The sequence below is a fragment of the Teleopsis dalmanni genome, chromosome X, assembly GCF_002237135.1.
Source record: "Teleopsis dalmanni isolate 2A chromosome X, ASM223713v2, whole genome shotgun sequence".
Taxonomy (NCBI): Eukaryota; Metazoa; Arthropoda; class Insecta; order Diptera; family Diopsidae; genus Teleopsis; species Teleopsis dalmanni.
Genome location: NC_051848.1, coordinates 68,491,390 through 68,512,732, shown reverse-complemented (window position 1 = coordinate 68,512,732; position 21,343 = coordinate 68,491,390). Strand labels below are relative to the sequence as shown.

General features: G+C 30.2%; 1 protein-coding gene across 1 annotated transcript in view; it reads left to right on the top strand.

The window, feature by feature from the left end:
- The window catches only part of LOC119687824 (zinc transporter 2), a 131,017-nt gene that overhangs the window by 66,309 nt on the left and 43,365 nt on the right, over positions 1-21,343 (top strand). Inside the window, exon 5 of the mRNA XM_038102335.1 lies at positions 13,045-13,224. Within this exon, the coding sequence (XP_037958263.1) occupies positions 13,045-13,224 (180 nt within the window). The remainder of the gene's footprint in view (positions 1-13,044; positions 13,225-21,343) is intronic.

Genomic DNA, 21,343 nt, shown 5'->3' with positions numbered 1-21,343 from the left:
ATATATTTTGATTCTAAAATAATACTAGTACATATAAATAATTTTTATAATTGTATCTACATAATTATATTTATGTATTGTTAAGTAATTTATTTCTAGTTTTTTTTTATTATTTTTATTTTTGAAACAGTCTAATTGTTCAAATACTGCAGTTTATAATAATTTTTAAAATTATATATTAAAATTATATTTTAAAAATATTTATTATTATAAAAATGTTTACTATTTGACTATTTAAAAGTATTTTAGACACTAACTTGTGTTACATAAAGCAAAAAAGTCCTATTACAGAAGTCCTGCTTCTATAATCCCTTTCGAGGGTGTTGAATGTCACTTGGTCATCGATATTGACGAGTGGCTCCGGGAATTATTGCTGCCGTTCTTGGAACCACTTCCGTCTTCTATTAATAAGCTCAGCATTCGTCGGTAATCGAAGTCTTAACCACATCTTCTGTTTATTTAGAGGGCAGTATCAAAGAGTTAGTTATGATCCAAGATACTCCACTATATTCCACTATAACCACACCTTTTATTTATTTAGAGTGCAGTATCGGAGTCTAAGTTCTGAAGCAAGATATTCTATGAGTGACACTATGAGTGACTATCCAGCTGCATTTGCTGAAAAAGAAGATTAAGTCATAACTTTTTCTAGTTAAACACTTGAATTGTTTAAAAACAGACTAGTTTTATTTCGGTTTCCTCAGGTTTCCTCAATAGCTGTTGATATGATACAAAATAAAATCAAATGAAGTAATTTATTTTGATTTCCCAAGTTTTTCAATCAAAATATTTTCCTGTTAAATTGTGAAAATGAAAAATCGTGCAATTATTTGTTGTTAAATATCGCTTCTTTTGTTACAAATAAATTACTGGGCACACATTAACAACGTTTTAGCTGCGGAAACTATTAACTTAATAACACCGCCTAAAATCATGCAATAAAACGGCGAAATTAATTTAAAAGTGAGCAAACTGCAAATATAACAAAGGCATTAAGTGTCTATGATTTCCAAACAGAGTCGAAGTATTTGTGTGCTTGTCTGCAAATAAATGGCGCAAAATTGCCATTTACTGGTTTAAATGAATGTACCGCATTTACTATTTGAAAACGTGTACGAGCGTGTGTGTCCCCTTGTACGCTTGCCATTGCCAGCTCCATGCTAGTCCTGTTACAGTCGGTATTATCGGTATTGTCGGTACTGCGCTGATGGTGCTGTTGTCGGTGAGGGTGCGAGGGTGTGAGAGACGTCGTTATGTGTGTTTATGTTTCAGTTTGAGTACTTGTATTTTTATGTGTGAATTTTTTCAAAAGAGTAATTTAACTTTATTTTTCCCCAATTGCTATGAAATTCAACTCAATTTGTGTACACACGTATGCGAAAGTGTTCACATGCTGATACTTGTGCTGATACTTGTGCTGATACTTGTTCATGTGTGTCTGACTGAGCGCTTTCACGTTGCTAACTTTCAGGTATATAATGGTGCATACTTTCTGGCTCACAAATAATAATATTAGACCCTTTGCTAAGTGAAGTTTCAATTGCAAAATGCAAAACGAAAAGAAATGATAGAATTTCTTTATTCTTTCTCTATTTTCGGATTTTTTTTTCTATTTATTAGGACTTTACTTTCCATTTTTCTCTGTTTTGTTTTTTGTTTTTTGTTGCCATTTCAATTTTCATTTCATTTAACTTCTTTTTTAAACTTGTTTATGGTATTTGTTTTTCACAGGCCAGTATTGTGGCAGACGAATTCTACTAACACATAAATGAATCTCGCATGTGAGCCGGTCGGACCATATTTGTGTGGGCGCCACATTAGGCTGTCAGATATGTAATAGCAAATGAGTTCTTATGCAAACAGTAGGGCAAGTTGATTAGGTCTTAAAACAAATGTTGCCACATTTTTGCACATTCTGTCCTATTGTTGTAGGTACTTTTTACCTAATTAAAAAAAATATCCATTTGCTGATTTTACACTCATTTTTTAAAGTTTTAGGTCAAAAGTTAGGGTGCAAATTACTAGACAGAGTCTCGTTTTAATTTTCTATTGAATTTTAAGGCACGAGTATGATCATTCATATATATTTTAAAGTATTATTTACATTCTTAGCTTGAATAATTACATTAACAATATTCCATTAATAGTACGTCAGCGATTACTGGTAGCCTCGCGCCTAAAAGCTGATTACACATAAATAAATGAATGACATTTTTTTTCCTAGAATCGGTTTTATTCAATATTTAATGAATGAATGAGATTTTTAACGCTTTGTTTTATTTTGTTGAGAGACTGTTTTAGAGATAATTTTCACAAGAAAGTGTTATGTTATGTTGAGCCAATTTCGAGTTACTGCATTCTAAATAGCTGGTGGGTCCTAGCAAAGTTCCACCCTTCTCACTGACTAATTTATGTATTCCTCAAAAGCTTCGTGATTATTCGATGACTAATCTAAGACGTGCGTATCGCCCCGTGAGGCTAGTGATTATTCTGAGATTAGATAGTGCTGAGTAGGGCAGCCTGTCAGTTTTCGCGAATAGCAGTAGATCCTGTTAATTAAATTCAATATATTCATATATTTTTATTAAACATATTCTTGAAAGTTCTGAATTAATGTGCCAGATTTAAGTAAAGTGTAATATTTCCTTATTTCATTGAAATGAAACACATGAAAGACTGTATTAAACCAACTGATAAATTTTGCAACTGCTTCAATGAATCGAAAAAGTAAAGCTTTTAAAGGATTTCTTAAAACTATTTTATAATTATGACAAGAAGGTTGTTGGCTGTAAGTTTAACTATCACCTAAATAAATAATGTAATCGACTAATTCCGAAAAACGCTAGAAGAGACTATAAATCAAGAGTCGACAAGGTATACAACACTTATGCATGAACGAAAAATGCATATCGATTGATAGAGACTGTGCAGGTAGCTTATTAAATCTACATTAAGACCGAAAAGTTTTCGGAAATTCTCATTTAAAATTCGCGCGCTGTATATTTTTCGATATTTTAAGTTTATGTAGTTTGGCAGCACTTAAGGACAATTACTATGCCAAAAATGAGCGCGATCTGTCAGACAGTTCGTTTACGGCAGCTGTTGAAACCAGTTCACCTCAGTAGGGCGTTGCGAAAAAAACAATGGAAAAAAATATTGAACAAAGAGTTTGCATCAAATTTTGTGTTTCGAACGAAATTTCGTGTGCAGAATCGTTGCGAATGCTACAAAAGGCTTATGGGGAATCAGTTTTATCGAAAACTCAAGTTTATGAGTGGTACAAAGCCTTCCAGGACGGTCGTACGACCGTCGAAGACATTTCGCAACGCACTACTGAGGTGAACTGGTTTCAACAGCTGCCGTAAACGAACTGTCTGACAGATCGAGCTCATTTTTGGCATAGTAATTAAGGACAGTGCTGCCAAACTACATAAACTTAAAATATCGAAAAATATACAGCGCGCGAATTTTAAATGAGAATTTCCGAAAACTTTTCAGTCTTAATGTATAGGAAAGCAATATCTCTCAATAAAAATTATATGAATAATAAGAACAGTCAATTGTTTTTAAGTGTAATTAAAACTATTGATCTTAACTCAGTTGTTTAATAGAACATTATGCAGGGCATGTAACAAGATACGATTAAAGAAAAAATGATCTGAAAATTAAAAATATCAAATAAATATTTAAGTGAACCAGAAGAATACTGAAAAAAAGTATATGAACTATAATGAAAAGTACTTTAAATCATATTTAAATCCGGTTATGACAAAAGTACCAAGAAATCTTAAAAAAACGGATTTATCTGATGCCTGGATTCCAACCGAAACACAACATAAAACGTATGAAGATAAAAGTGTGATTCGCAGACATGGAAATATCGTAGACATCATGGCAGATAATATGTTCAGACAGATTGCCTCAGCTACATGTATTAGACCCTCTGTCAACTCTGGGCGAAGCGCTAGTGACATGAAAAAAATTATTGAAATTTTACTGTATTGTGCTAACAAATATAAGATGGGAAGGTTTAATAATATGCAGACATATGTATACAATTGGTTCGCAAAAGTATCAGGCGTGTTCACCAATGGATCACTATCAGGTATATAAATACACTAAAAGATTAAATCTTTTTCTAAATGCTTTTTGTCACAACTGCAGGAAAGACACAGAAAGTGCTTTACATCTGCATCTTCATTATTTAAAGCATGCGAAACGTAGATTGAACATACTAAGGATTTACTTTCTATAGGATCTTAATCAGCTATAGTATTTATTTGCAAATATAATTTTGGTTTTATTACATGTTACTCAAATAAATTGTCTTCTAGAATAGTCGGTCTAGAATATTCTAGACTGTCCACAATTTTTGCAAACATTTTTTTCCCCTGGCAAGACATTTGAGACGAAATCATCACTGGCTTGCCCTTGTCCGTATTCCGAATTATTACATTTGGACATTGTAAAAAATAAATACATAAAAAATTTTTTTATCTAATACCGGTTAAACAAGTCAAACTAAAGCAACAGATTACATTTAGAAATGGGCAAATGGGGCTGAATGAGGCACACTTTTAGAGAATCAAATAACTACATTGCTCCACTTGTACTAAAGTGAAATCCAGCAGATTCTACGTAACCCGGTACGCTGACTGTGGCTAAGATTAAAATAGTTCTCTTATAGAGTTCATTTTAAACTGATAACAGAAATAGAATCCTTGTAGAATCTATCTAGGAAGACAAAAGCAGATGTATACATACATTCTAAATCTTTCAGTGCCAAAAATAAACTACACTAAACGACCGTTATTGAGTTTTTATTGGTTTTCTTTATGACTCCGTACAATTCAATAAAAGCTAGCAGATGAAATGGTGCACAGTTTTATCGTATTATTTTATATTTTGAAAAGACTGGACTATTTTTTTCTATAAGGCGTATATGGTAGAATATAATGCATTGTTATAGAGAGGGCTCTATTTCTTATACTAATTTATATCTCCTTTTTTGTGGTATTATGAAAATTGGATCGCATGAGAACTATCAAACGAATAGTGTTCCAAAAGAGTTTCTCTTAAGCAAACTGGTGGAGTCGTCATCAGTCCCAGTCTTTTTATTTTTTGTATATACCCATAAGTTACACTCCGTATAAGATTTATATACTCCGTTTTACATAAGGATATAGATATTGTTGAGGAAACCTTTCTACATTTTGATCCATTATTTCAATAGGAATTAATATTATTTTTTTAAAATCTTCAACATATAGTATGTCTTCTTAAAATTATTTTTTCTAGTATTCATTATACAAGCGATTCATTTAATATGCAAAATTGGTTGCTGATCTCACATGTGGAGAATACATATTATGTCTTCTAAATTTGGGTTCTGTTAAAATATAACAAAAGTTTAGTTAAGTTATTATTGTTGTTCAAAAAATAAGTTTTGACAATTACAGAAACTGTATTCATATGTATTCAACCTCTTTATTTGTTAATTACAGATATTTTAAATTATATATATGATATATGCATAACATCTATCAAGTCTATATACATGCAGATTATTAATCAAGCTTTTTGTATGTAAATATTACTTTCCTTGTAGTTAGAAAATATCATTTTAATTAAAATAAAACACCTTTTATAGAAGAATAAACACATCAAAATTACACATTAGAATTAATTTCTAATAGTGTCGAATTCAGTGTTGGAGTTTGACGGGGACACTTCCATATTCAGACAAAATTATAATACGAAAAATTACATATAATCATTTAATATACCAGATATGCATCTTGTCTAGTAAGATAATTACTTTACTATTCTTATACCCTCAGTGAATTTGTTTGGACAAACCGTTTACATAATTTTCGGAACCTTAAATGCTTCTCCAAAATGTTATAAATTATAGTGCTGCCCCATTCTCACCCTTAAAATTCCAAAAAAAAACTTTCTGTGTTTTTATGATGGAATATGCATTTATCAGTGATTTTGTCCAACATATTGGGACCCTATTACGAAAATAAAAATTATTTCAATAACCTTGTTTTACCTATTTAAACGGTTCAGTAATTGTTTTACCAGTTATAAAAAAAGTCAATGTTGGTTCCTTCTTCTAAACTTATATAAATACTGTCAATTTTGATCCAATAACAATTATTTTATCAAAATATCATTTGCATTTAACTGCCAATAGATGGCTTTACTGTATATAATAATATCAAAAGTTTCTAATTAGTTTGGACCACTTCATATACATTTTTGATCATTTTGGGACTAATATTTTATTAATTTTTTTTATATAATGAAAAAAATTTTCAGATATTTTTGTTTTTAATTTTACAAAAATTACAAAGAAAATAAATAAAAACTTGGTCTTATGTTAATTACCCTGATTACTATTAATCAATAAAGGTGATAATAATATTAATATTTAAGAGTTTCTTTTTAATAAGGATTATTTCTCATACACTAGTTTGGATATTTTCTTCTATTTACTATTATTTTTTGCATTGGGTATAAAATTTATAATTAATGAACAATGATTATAGTTGGACCTTTTGCTTTAGTTCCTCTTCAGCTTGGACTACTTCTCATACAATATTTTGGATCATATTGAGATTCATATCTTATTATTACTTTTTTTTATTGGTTAATATTTTATTTTTGGACTTTGGATCAAATTTTTAACTAATGACAAATAATTTTAACTATCGCTTTTGTTTTTTATTTGATCAAGAACACAAAAAAAAAGATATTGTTTCGGTGTAAAGCCAAAAAAATCCCTACCAAAATTTAAAATCATTAGTAGTACTAATAACATTAATATTTAAAAGATCCTCTTTTGTTTGGACTACTTCTTGCACAACATTTTGGTTCATATTGTTTATTTTATAATTAATATAATATAATTTTTTATAATTTTTTTATTTTATAATTATTTATCATTTTCATTTGCTACTATTTTTTTCGGTGGTGTGGATCATAGTTTTAATTAAAGCGAAATAATCATAGTTGTCACTTTTGGTTTTTATTTGATCAATATTCCTAGAAAACATAAATAAAAATTTGGTCTTAGTGTCCAAAAAAACTTAATATTACCTTAATGCAATAAAAGCAATAAAAAAAATATTTATTTTATATATCTATGTTATAAGCATGTATATAATTCCCTCTTGTTGGAAAACTTTCGCTAAACTTTCGCCTCCCTTTGCGAATAGCTTGCTACGTTACTGATTTGCGGTCTTATCTGAACTGAAGCGGGGAACTCGAATTCAACCTGTGCTCTGCGAATGGAATAATTTTTAAATTTTATTTAAGTTTATTAGGTTCAACTAACAAGAATATAATGTATGTTAAGAAAGTGCATATTTGCATATATTTAAATAAATATTTACAAATATATAAAGGCATTGCATTAGGAATCCAAATACAAATTATAGCACGGCAACAGACCTGCGAAAGAGTAATAATAATAATGCAATTTCATTTCGTACTTCTCGCTTTTGGATTCACAGTTGCGCCTGTGATCCTCTGCTGTTTGTGGTGACTGCTGTGTGTGTATGTGTGTGTATGTGTGTGCTGTGTTTTAGGTGTGTGTTGCCTGTTACCTGGCACTGTGGGTACTGCTTATAATGTATTTAAATTAATTCATATGCTGCACAATGCGCAATAATGCAATAGGTACAAATCAAAATTTTACTGGATTCTCTGCGACCTCAAGGATTCTGAAATTTAACATTGCATTGAAATTTGTTATAATTGTTTGTTGCCTTACTTATTTGCGTGTTTGTGTGTTTGTGTGTTTGTGTGTTTATATGGTATTCTGTATGTTTTTATAAGTGTTTGTGCAAGTGAGTTCGCTTGTTTACTTTACAATTGTGTAAATGTGTTTTGTTTTAATAAATTAGGCATGTCAACTTGAGCAAAGCGAAAACTATGGTATGTAACGCCCGAAACGCTGCTATAGAAATTTTACAAAATTGCTAAAATGCAAACATACCATAGTTGAGTTGTGCTTCACATCTTTGTTACTTGGTAATGTTGTAGTTGGTGATGGTGTTGTTCTTGTTGTTGTTGTTGTTATTGCATTTTCACCATTATTTCTTTCTCGTACATCTGAAATTATACATCGTAGTGTTTTCATATTGTAATGTTTCTGCTTTAGTCCTGGTTCTACATACCATTTTTTTCTGCTTTACTGTGCGCTATGTTGCGCTTCACCGCTCAATTTTCCAACTCAGACGAAATTACAAAAGTTTTTCATTATTCACTTTGCGGCTTGCGAGAATTTTGTATGAGTGCAACGAAAGTACGGCTGACTGAATCAACTGACTTTGCGAAACTGAGTATCAAGCTAACTGACTAACAACTGTTCCTACTATACGACGAGCACTATATAGTATATATCGTTCCTCAGTCAGTCGCACTGCAGCACCATTCACCTATCCCAGTGCCATATATATTTAAAGTCTGACATAGTCGAATTGTAGTAACGTACGAACGAACGTAAGTACAACGCGCGCTGTATGATATGGGTGCGCTTAAAAAAAAATTGAGGTTTGTCTTTGCACCTAAAAGTATGCAATAAAAAGCACAAAAATTGTTGAACGAACAACGAGCAATGAACGAGACAACGTTCAAAGAGGAAGGAAACGGAAATATGCGAAATTTTCTTCAAATTAGATGGGGTGGTCAGACATTAGGGAAATTTGGAGGTTGTTGCTTTCTTTCTTTCGAGTAAACGAAAAATTTTTTTTGTTGCCTATTTTTTGGTGTTTTTGTATTATTTTATTTTACGTTTTACTTGCTTTTATGTATATTTGGGGATTGTTTTTTTTATTTTATTTTATTTTTTTTTTTTTTTGGCAAGCATAAAGCTTTACAAATTGTAATGTAATTTAAAGTTAATGTTAGGAAGTTGCATTGAAATTTTGAAAATATAGAAAATGGAATTTTAAACTAAACCTAATAAAAACGAAACATTTTGCACAATTTCCAAAGTTGATTTTGGCTAATATTGCGGCGAGTTTAGTTAAGTTGGGTCCAAATATAGAATATACATGTAAATGAGTGGAGCAAAGTCGCAAATTTTTTATGCAGGTAGAATGTAATTAATAAAAATTTATAAAAAATTCTGTAGAAATAATGGGAATCATAATAACAAAATTAAATAATTAAAGAAAAATATTTGTAAGTTGGCATCATTTAGCAAGTATATGCAAATATTTTTATTGTGAACTATTTAGGCAAAAGCAGTTGGTTTTAGAGGATATATTGAATGAAAGAAAGGAAAGCTGAAAGATGGAACTACATATTCTAAGATGATATATAGTTCCACTATAGTGAACAGACATTGTAAAACAAAGCAAAGACATGAATACATCCAGTCCGATGATAAACTTTGTTGAATTAATTTTATAGCTGTTATTCTTCAAAAGCTGTACTCATCTCAGTTTCGAGGTGGATCAATGTGTCTTCGTTCTTTGTGAGATGATTTAGAACTTATACCAAAGCAATTATTATAAATGAAACTATAGTGATGGTCCCTGAGTTTTACATCTGCTGATATTCAGTGGTTAACCAAAAGTTTATTATTTTTATTTTTTAATTTTTATAGAATTTTATATTAATTTTATTTTTTTATAATATTTTCTTATATCACTTTTTGTGTTTTATTTTTATTTATTTATATTTTTTTTTTGTGTATTACTTTTTCGTATTTTTTTCTTTTATTTTTTTTGTACTATTTTTTATATTATTTTTTTATAGTATTATTTTGTATAATCGTTTGCATGTATTTTAAATTTATTTTTTCATTATTTTTTTAACTTATTTTTCTATATAATATTTTAAAATTATTCTTTTTATTACATTTTTATTTTTAGTTTTTTTTATTATTTTTTTATTTTATTTTTTTTTTTTTAATATATTTTTATTTTATTTTTTTATATTACTTTTTTATATAATTTTTCTCTATTATTTTTTAAAACAATAATTTATTATTTTAATGACCAAAACATTTTTTTTAAAAAATAATTATGTTTTTATACGGGCTAATTGGTCAATAATTAAATAATAAACTTTTTAAAAAATATTTATTTATTTATTTGTTTTTTAAAAAATATTTAGTGATGGTGACTATAGATTACGGTCGAAATGTCAGTCAAAATAAAATTTTTTTTTAATTTTTTATATAATTGTTTAATTTTATTTTTCTAATGTTATTTGTTTATTATATTTATTTATTGGCTTTTTTATAGTATTTTTTAATTTAAATTTCTTTTATATCTGCTTTTATATTATGTTTCTAAATTAGCTTTACATATTTCTTTTAGCAAGATTTCGATATTCTAAGCACGTCTATGAAAGTTTCATAATGATAACTCTTTTTAATAATTTTTTTCCTATATTATTATTATTATTATTATTAGAAATTTTCACATAAAAACCAATGACAAATTAATGGGCCAAATGACGATTGTGTATTCAACGATAAAACTGCATATTGTTAGCGATAGATGGCATAGTTTTTGTTGATATAGTCAATGTAAAAGTTACAACTTTATGCATCGATATCTCGACAAGTAGACTTTCTTAATAAAATATATAAAAATTTGGAAAAAATTCTTCATACTCTATTCTTCATACTCTATTATTATTTTATTCATTATAGAATAATTATATAATTCTATGTCATTAGTTCTATTCTATTATTCTATTAATATCCGTTGTCAAATCGGCATAAACGGAAAGTTAGAATTGATCCAATTTTTTTTTTATATTTTATATTATTTTTAGATACTCATGTATATATAACAAATAGCTTCATGTTTATTGTACTAAAAAAAAAAATTAAATAAAATAAAAATAAACTTAAACAGAATTTCAGTTTAGGCTTTAGCACATTTAATTGATTTTTTGTGTAAACTCGAGGGTCTCATTAAGACCTGAGCTAATTACTTTAGTAAATCAAATACTTTTAGTTTTTTCGGAAATTTCGTTTTGTTACTTTACTCAGATAAGTGAAAAGCTTTGTTAAATATTTTTTTCTGAAGTAATTTTGTTCATTCAATACAACGAAAAAAATAAAATGAAAAAATCCACGGAAATACTAGAAAAAATTATGCGTTATTTGTATTCTCATTTTTCAAATTTTTAAAAATTAATAAATATTATTTTTTTTCAAAACTCTCTCAAGATAACTATGACAATATTATTATTCAGAAGTATTATTAGTAGCAATCACTGTTTGTTACTATTTCAGACCTATATTTCGGTAATGAAATACATGAGTTTTTAATATTGTTGTTCTATATTTTCGAACTTATAATCTATTATAATGTTGAAGTCAGTTGAGTCAGTTTGCACTTCTGCACTTTTACTATCTATTAACTGTGAGATTTCTTTATAACCCCTCTCTACGCATTGACTAGATTATTGTTTACCACTTTATCAGACTAAGCAATAATTAACCTCAGATCTGCATACCTCCTTGAGGAACCTGTAACTATTCTGAGATTCGATAACGCGGTGTTGATAAGTCTGTCAGTTTTCGTATATAATTTCAAGGCTCTATCCTTTATGTATTTTTTGATCGGATCAGAGCCTGGCTTTGTCCAATTTCTAGCTGGCGAATAGTAGTGTTTGAGGCTTTGCTAAACGCTATTCATCCATATATAATCACATATTTCTTTTTTAACTTGAAATTATCTTATACTTTATTAATGCCGCAACTATAACCCTTGAGTTCTGCATATTTCTTGTAAACTTAAATTCTTTAAAGATAAACTCAAAAATATTATTAATAAACCTTTTTTTTAATACTTGACATTAATTGGCATTATACTCAAACAATATCATAATTGAATTATTATTATTGTTAGGGGATGTGGCACTACGAACGTTGGTTTTATTGTACCCCCTTCTGGGCTTAGAGTACCATAGATCTCTAATTCCTGTTGCGTCAATAAAAAGTAGTATAAAACCTACTTTACAGAGTTCTATTGAATCTTCTGTAAGATTATACATTCCCAAGAGCCTATCCGTATGTGCAATAGCGCAGAACATTCTAACAGCACATGTGTGGCCGACTCTTCATTGTCTTCACAGAATCTATAGTTTGCATCCGTAGTATACCCAGTCTGTTAGGATCCTGTATGATTCTTAGTTTTTCTTTTGATATGTTCATATAATCCTGGTATATCTTATTGTTATAGGTAACAATAAGTGATTTGAATTGTGTTAGTACTAGTATATTATCCCAGTATCATAACTGTAATACATGAGTTGTTGATATTTCTTGTCTACATTTCCAAAGTGATGTTCTAATAAAATTAATTTAAAATGTTTATATCTTTTTTTAACTTGAAATTATCTGGTATGATACTTCAACAATATCATAATTATAACTCATGAATTTTAAATATTTTTTGTGTAAATTTTTAAGCTCATCATATATAATTAAAATGATTTATCTATTGAACAGAGAAGTTTTTAATTAACAGCCATCAATTTTCTGTCTAATAGGCGAAATATTATTATAATGCGATTTCACACTGACCTAGACCTAAGTAACTGTATAAAATTTATTCTTTACATAATTCTCAATTAATTGGTTTAAATTGATTTATCCTAAAATGAACAAGGGATAATCTAATAACGAATAATAATTGCTATTAGCAGCAAAAGCCAACTGCAGGAATCATAATAGCGGCAGCAATTTCACATTAAAAAGTTTCAACCTCATTAAGACCTATTTAATCCATAACCTAAGAGTGCTGGACGAAAACCAAACCCTTCGTTACGGCTATTGTTATAATAATTTCGGTTGCTGTTGTACGAGTTTATTAATGCGCCTAAATAAGTGCTTTGGTTTTTTTCTTTTTCGTTTGAACGTAATAGGCTAATTTGTTGTATGCGTAATCTTTTAACGCAATTATTACTATTTTCCTTTATCACCAGTTTTTTCTTACGTCTCTCCCCCTTATAACAGCTCTTCATGCTTTACTTAATTTTTTCTAATGTTCTTTCATTTTGCAGCATGTCCTTTGGTTGGTACCGTGCGGAAGTAATTGGCGCTCTGGCATCCGTTGTTATGATTTGGGTTATTACCGCCATATTAGTTTGGCTGGCTATACAGCGTCTGATTAATAAAACATACGAAGTGGAGGCGGAGTACATGTTGATTACATCGGCGATCGCCGTTCTGTTTAATATAATGTAAGTACATAATTGCATAATAAAATATTAACGAATAAATGTGTTAAAAACCAAGAAAATAAAATAAAGGGAAATTTGTGGCAGGCGTTGATTAAGGACAACACAGCATTATAGCTCTCGTACAGTAGGCATTCTAGCTCTCCGCCGCCACCGCCACCACTGCCACCACCGTCGTCGCTTTGGCGTCACTCTATACCCTAGAAGGAGTATTTGGACTAGTGCGTTTCCCAAATTACGTTGGTACATTAATTTCGTTTTAGCATTCGAAACTGGCGCCAGTTTCGTAAGAAATTGATTTCGTATTTTTGTAAATTTGGCAAAGTGCAAGTAGCAAAGTAGTAAAATTTATAGCTACGAAAATAAAAGAAAAATTATGTTGGCAGAACTTAACGCACATGAAGTTTATTTTATGCAAATATTTTGAGTTTGCCGTGCGTTGCCAGCCAAAAATATAACTTTGTTGCCAACATACTTTTATGTGACTCGATGACAAGCTTGAAAAATGAACTAACCCTGAGAAAATTAAAGTGGTTACCTTCAGTATTGTCGAAAAAAAATAAAATAATTATACTAAAAATAAGGAACAGCAATAATTCATTTTTATTATAGTTATTATCATAAGGCACCATAGTTCACTGCAAGCTATAAGATATTTTATCTTTTATTTGGAGATAGATTACTGAGGCAAATAAAGCCTGTTGATTAAATTATCAGTATCTCCTAGTCCTGTCACAATATCTCCTAGTGCTGTCACAATATCTTCCAGTCCTGCCACAATATCTCCAAGTTATGTTACAATATCTCCTAGTCTTGTCACAATGTCTCCTAGTCCTGTCACAATACAGCCTAGTCCTGTCACAATATCTCCCAGTTCTGTTACAATGTTTCCTAATCCTATCACAATATTTCCGAATCCTGTTGCTATATCTTCTATTACTATCACAATATCTTCAAGTCCTGTTACCACAATATGTTCTTGTCCTGTCACAATATCTCTTAGTCTTGTCACAATATCTTCTAGTTCTATCACAATATCTCCTAGTCCTATCACAATATCTCCTAGTGCTGTCACAATATCTCCTAGTAAGAACCCATACAGATCTCATCCAGATTATCTTATAGATATTACATTGGAATCAATTAACACGTTTTTTACATAAGTGACTCGTATTCCAAAAATCTCAAAGCCCAAGTCTCTTACAGGCATAATAGACTTATCAGATCTGTTATACTATTCTTGGGAGAGGTCTTCTGGGATTACTTAGACAAATTAGCACTATTGATTAATTTAACAATACCTCTTCGTGTACAAAAAAAAGGCACATTCCGTTTAATGAACATCTCCTGAACATACCAGATTAGTTAACAATCACCAAAATTATCATTAGAAGCAACGATGACAAACCGCGACATGTAAGATTTGTTATGTTATTCTTGGAAAAAGTCTAATAAATTTTCTAAGAATAATGAAAGCTATTGATAAAATTAACGATATCTCCAGTTGTAAAAAGATAATCCACATTTGACTCCATGAATACTTTTTAAACGTACTATATTCATATTTTAGTGATTACAGCGCACAAGCACAAAAGATAACTAGACGTTTCTTACTATTTTTAACAGTTTTCTAGCCTAACTCTGACAAATTAAGACTATTATTAATGGCTCCTAACTCAAAGAAGTATATCACATTTAGACCAATGAATTCCTTAAGGATGTATTATGCTCGCTTCCTAGTACTAGCAGGAAATGAATACATTTCACATCACTTTGAATAGAATATGCGTTTATCAGTAAACAATTATTACAATTATCAATAGAAGTGACCATGATATATCACGACCTATACGATCCATTTTTTAAAAGTTAAGCTTAGTAAATTAAAGCTATTGATAAACTTAACAATATCTCTTAGTTCTAGAAGACAGATGGCATTCGGATCAGTGAATGTGTGTTCTAAATTCGTACCCTGGCAGTGACAGGGTAAAAGCACTGAATAATCTAACATAAGATATATTTCGAGTGCGAAGCCTGAATATTTTTCTTGTTGACTGAAAAATCACGTTTTGAGATAAATTATTACAGGTTAATAGTTCTTTGGAACTAGTTCTTTTAGAGATGCATAAAAAATAATTATATATTCTAAAGTCCAAAAAAAAGTTGCATGTAATATACACAGACATGATTTATAGTATGTGAATATATTGTAAAACGCTTTGATAAATAATCATTATAATGTAGGAAGAGAAGATAGGTCAATATATCTTAGGATGAAATAGGTAAGACTTTAAATGATACAGTAGTCGAAATCACTTGCCATCTTTTAGGAAGTAGCTTACAGTGTGAGTCTTATTAATTTTATATGGTAACGTACCGTGATGGCTTAATACTATAGCATATTAAAAACATGTTTGCATCGACAAATGGCACATAGGAATAAATTTCGCGAGTAGCAAATACAAATACAAAAATACAAATATTCTTCTTACTTAATTGTAGGTGCTAACCATAACCATCATCATACTTCCGTACAAAGCGAATCCAGTGTAGAGGACAGCCGAAGCTATCGGCATCTGGAACTCATTAAACTAGTAACACACCTCTGATCGGATGGTGTGTTACAAGTGAAACGCACTTGCTACCAATTATATTCCAAAACAGTGCAAGATAGTGCCTAATAGATTTTAGTCCCCTTTTACAAAACGCAAGCCTTAACTCGGGAGTCTTCTAACCCTTTTCACTAAGTGAAGGTAGCTTACAGTATGAAAGCGTGAAATACCGCTTTCAATTTATTTATGGAAATAATCGAAATTAGTCAGACATTAGTTTTAAAGAGATTTCTATTCCACTTTTATGAATCTTAAAACTTTTAAGAATCATGTAGAATGAAGGTAATACTCGTGTATCACCTGATTAGTTTAAGGAGATTGCAAATATACTAATATATGTATCCTTAACTCTACTCTATAAAAATATAATGCAATACTTGTTAAAATTTAATTCAAATGTTCTATTTTACCTAAACTGCATTACTGAGCCATTTTCCTCACATTTTCTATGCATTTAATTTAATTAAGTTAATACATTATCTGGTATCCCATAAAATTATCCATGATCAATTTTTTTAATTTTAGAGCGCATTAGTGAAAGCATGTTCTTAAATTTTATTTCCGACATTTTGTATTTTTAAGAGCGAAATTTATTTATCTGACTTTCCGTTGCAAATTTTTTCAGTCCCATAATTTTTTAAAATATATGTTTCCACTCCTTTCGCTTTTGCTCTATCTGTCCTGAAATGTTGTTACTGCTTTGAGCTGTTGCATACATTTTGGCATGCATTACGTTTTTCACAAGTATACATTTTGGCTCTTTACCGAATTTGAAGTGTTAGTTTAGGCATTAGTCCAACTACAAATGCAACCTGTGAGTAACAAGCACTATGCAACGTGCAAGTATCCTCGGTATGGACAGATTCTTCAGTGCATTAATTTTTTTACTAAATGGTGAATTGCCACTGTTCGTGACAGTTGTGCAGCAAACGATGATACTTAGTTTTTGGTCTACTTTAAATTTTGTTTTCGTTTCAATAGTAAAATTTTACATACTTACATAGATACATGCATACATATATATATATATATATAATATAAATATGATATAATAAGATAATTATATATATGTATATATATTTTCCTTTTGTTTTTGTTATATATTGTTAATTATAACAGTGTTTGCACGTTTTATGTTTATTGTTTTTTTTTTCTAAATTTATGGCCTTTTCTTAATAGCGCTAAAGAATTTTAAAGTCATGAAATAAAATGGTTTCCTAAAAGTAGGCCACGAATAAAGTCTGTTTATTTAACCTTAACACAGTGTGGTTAAATTATCCTTTAAAAATGACTTGGCTTGTATAAAAATTAACTGAACAGTATAACCAAAGCATCGCGTTCATTTTAATTATTTGCCTTAAAATTATTGTGATTTTTACTCGTACCTCCGCACCTCCGTACCTCCGCACCTCTGTACCTCCGTAACTTCTCTTTTTATTCCATTTTACGTCCAGGGACAGAGAAACTCCGTAATGTTGCTGTTGTGTGGTTCGTGTTGCTTGTTTGTTTTTAAATGATTGCTTGGCAGCATTCAAACGTAATCAGCAACGAGAAAAATTGCAGTTCCAAAATAGAATAAAATTTAGAGACAACAAACGGAAGTGGCATCATCACTAACGCACACAACTCAACTCTCGTATCCGTTTTTCATTTGAACTCATTGTTAATTTAATGTGAAAAATTCCGTAACATTTTCTACTGATGCAGTTTTTATATTTTTATTTAATTTTTTGATCAAATAAGAAGATAATACATTTCGTTTTAATTAAATAATTATTATAATTTAAATACAATATAATTTAGTTGGCCTTGAACCAAATTGTTTAACTCATTTATTTGTACTACAATAACTGGTTATACTATAGTTAATGCCTGCTTTAGACCCGTGTGATTTGTGCCTATTCCATAAGCTTAAGAGTCCGTTTCGGGGATACCATTTTGACACAACTAAAGAGATAAAAATCGACTGCAATAATTGCTTTCAGAATTGATAGAAACGTTTACGTAAATATGTTCCATAGGAATAAATGGACTTTAGGTTTCATAAAATAGAAGAATACAAATTTCAAAAGCTGTAAGCAGTTTTGAGTAACAGTAATATGCTACAAACTAATCCATTAGTGCTTAGAAATATAAGTTTTAGCTGAAACCCTAAGTAGATTTGTAATAGTCATGTGGAGGATGTTAATGTTTTTTCACAAATCTAAGGAATGTTTAAAGTTCTATTCCTGACATGCTTACACACTTCAAGAATTGTGAAGCATTAACTATTTTACGTAGCTTCATGACAACCCAACACCTTAGAAAACTCCCAAAGTCAACATTCTTCCTAGCTTTCCGCATTTCGTATTTACGTCACTCTTGATAATTCTTGCCGTGTGTGTGTCATCAATAGACTGTGCCCATCCGCAAACCTAAAGGAGTACTACAATACTTTCTACACATTCTTCAAAAAGTATTGAACAATGATTTGCTTCTATCTCACTTACAACAGTACCCAATGGAGACAGCCATATATCTAATACACCTGACCTGTTGAGGTGACTTAAATGAATTAAGCCTGCAGATCTACTCCCGAATTAGTAGTCTGATAATAATTTAGATAACTACTCTATTAGCGCTAAGTCTTTGACAACTTGACAATTGTGAAAATCATTGTAAAATATAACGAATCTGCTTGATAGTTCTCTGTACTTGAACTAGTCGTAGGTCGTAGTCAAATGAAACAACTATTTATGTTATTGTACGTATTGGTTTTCAAATAATAAAAAAAAAAAACTTCGGGATAGGGGTTAGAATATTCCGCATAAAATCCAATGAGCACCTCTTATACAATTTGGAGATTTTTTATTTACTTTTTCAAGATATGGAGTTCCATTTTCCAACCGGGTGGTGTAGCTCAAAAAACAACATAGTTAGTAAATAAGTCCCGCTCTCTTCCAAATAGAAAAATATATCCTAACGTATGGGTTCAACTGGTGCCATCGTTTATGGACGCATTATATCGATACGCACATTAAGAGCATCGTGGTTTTAAATCTCAAAATCAGGAATGGTGAGATCAGTTCAAAATTAGTTTCTAGCACTGTATTGATTAAGCAGGAAACTAATCTTTATTTATTTATTCTTAAAAATAAATATAAATAAAAAGCCAAAATAATGAACGATAGTTTGGTCAGCCAGACTAGGAAACTTTCAATTTCCATGAAAGATCAATAGAAAGCAAAAATCTAATTTTTTATTGATTGTATATGGGTCATTCTTTTACAAACATCCGTCCGGTTTGGCAAAAAATGACCTCATGATCTCCGATTTGGCTGAAATTTTTTCTATGAGCTCCTTTCATAAAATAAGAAGACCCGTATCTCGGGAAAAAATTTTTTTTCTAGGAGATATGGACCCATGGGGTTTTGAGAATTGGCATAGTAGACACATTTTCAAATGGCTATATCTCAAGTTCTATAAAAGGTAGAAATTGAAATTTACAGCGTCAAAAAGGTGTCCGAGTTGTAAAAGATTGACCCATATACATATTGTTATCTACGCAAATGATCTTCGCTGCTGATGCGATGAAAAAACTGTCAGTATAATGTGTAAAAAGGATAAATCATTTAATTCATAAACACATGTAATATTATTTTATTAAAACGTTTGAACACATAACAGATATATACTGTTGATACCTGAGCTCCTTAGGTACTTAGTGCAAATATTATAGAAAAATCCTTTCGCAGTGCTTTTCGGAGTATTTTTTAAGAGTTGAAAGTTCTTAGTCCTTTTGTTTTTGTTGTAATTTCGTTCTAAAAATTTTCTGTCAACAACGTTAAATGTGGACATTCCTTTTCCTGGTGCCAAGGTTTGTGTCGAAGCACAGCTTTTGGCGCATAATTCGTTTAGTTTGCAGCAAGGATTTTCTCGCTCCTTTTTTTTATTTATAATTTTTTTTGTTTTTATTTTTGTTTCTGTTTTTGTTTTTATTTTTGATTTTGTTTTTGTTTTCGTCCTTGTTTTTTTGTTATATATATTGTTTTTAGTTTTCTCGTTGACGTTAGCATTTTGCAATGTTTACTACTTGAATTGTTTGATTATGTGAATTGATTGCGAAACTTTATTTTATTTTCGTTTTAAATTTTCTGAAAACTTTACGTAAAATGTTTATCAAGAAGTTGACAATAAATAATTTCAAAACTTTAAGGCATAATTAAAAATATATCAACATTGGAACACTAAAAAAATACCATAGAACTTCATAACATTATCAACGAAATATAAAGGAATTTGCCGTTTAAATTGCTCTCTCATAGGTAAATGGATTATTCTTTCCTTTTCCTTTCTTGTGACAAAATAATACTTATGAAGTGATACGAAAATGTCATAACAACGAAATAAATTTTATAATAGAACCAAACTTTTTGCTTCAAATTGTCGTTCAATAATGTGCACTTCTCCACTTGTCCACTTGTCCATATAAGGAAGAGATTTGTTTAAGTGGTCAGTCATATTCCATTCATCACTCTTACGTTTTTGTTTGCTTTGAATTTCTTTTAAGTTTCTAAAAGCTTATTATTATTATTAAAAATTTTTGACGTGAAATCACCCAACAGCCGGTACTACGGCCAAAATAGTTCCAAACATCACTATTGATTATACAAAGCCGTTTAAAGCTTTGTGAACAAAGTCCAGAACTAAATCTACAGAAGAGCTCTTAATTCCATATGAAATAAGTTTCTCCTATGCGTTGTTAAAGCTGGACAGGCATAAAAAATATGCATAATAGTTTCCCCATCTTCGAAGCATTATCTGCACTCCGAATTAACAGATAATCTTATGCGCTTATGAAGGTGACAGTTCAGACCTTAATAAACCGAAATAAACCTTAAATTGCATTTTGAGAATTTAAGAATATTTTTGTAGAAATACGGTTTGATTAGTCCTTTGCATTTTCTAAATTCTGGGAACTCTGCTCAGTATACCATAATATTCTATCTTCTCTTGTTTATTTGTTTTGTACTGACCCAGTTTAACCCAAAACTGGGTTGAGGGCCTGTAAAAGCAGTTTTGGAGAGCTTATCAGCTTGTTCAGTTTCCAAAATTCCCCTGTGACCCGGAAACCAATAAATACTTATCTTAATTCGAGCTGCAAGTAACTGTAGAAGCTCATAACACTCGAGGAGCTGTTTCGATTTGAAAGTTCAAGAAGACAGAGCAGCCTGGCTGTCAGAGTTAATAATAATCCTCGAGCCAGACTGTTTTTTGTTGATATTAGATCTTACGCATAAGTTGATTGCATCAATTTCAGCTGAGAAGACACTCGGCCATGTGCCAATTGCCTCCGAAATTCTGGTGTTGGGTTTATATACTCCATTTTTAATCTGTGTACCAAACCAAACTTTTTGAGTCAACCTGTGGCCTTCTGTTTTTCCAAGTTAAACATGATGGAAGGTGCACCACAAATTTTCTACCAAAGCTATTTGGTAAAAGTTTAGTCTAAAAGTTTATTTAAAATTTGA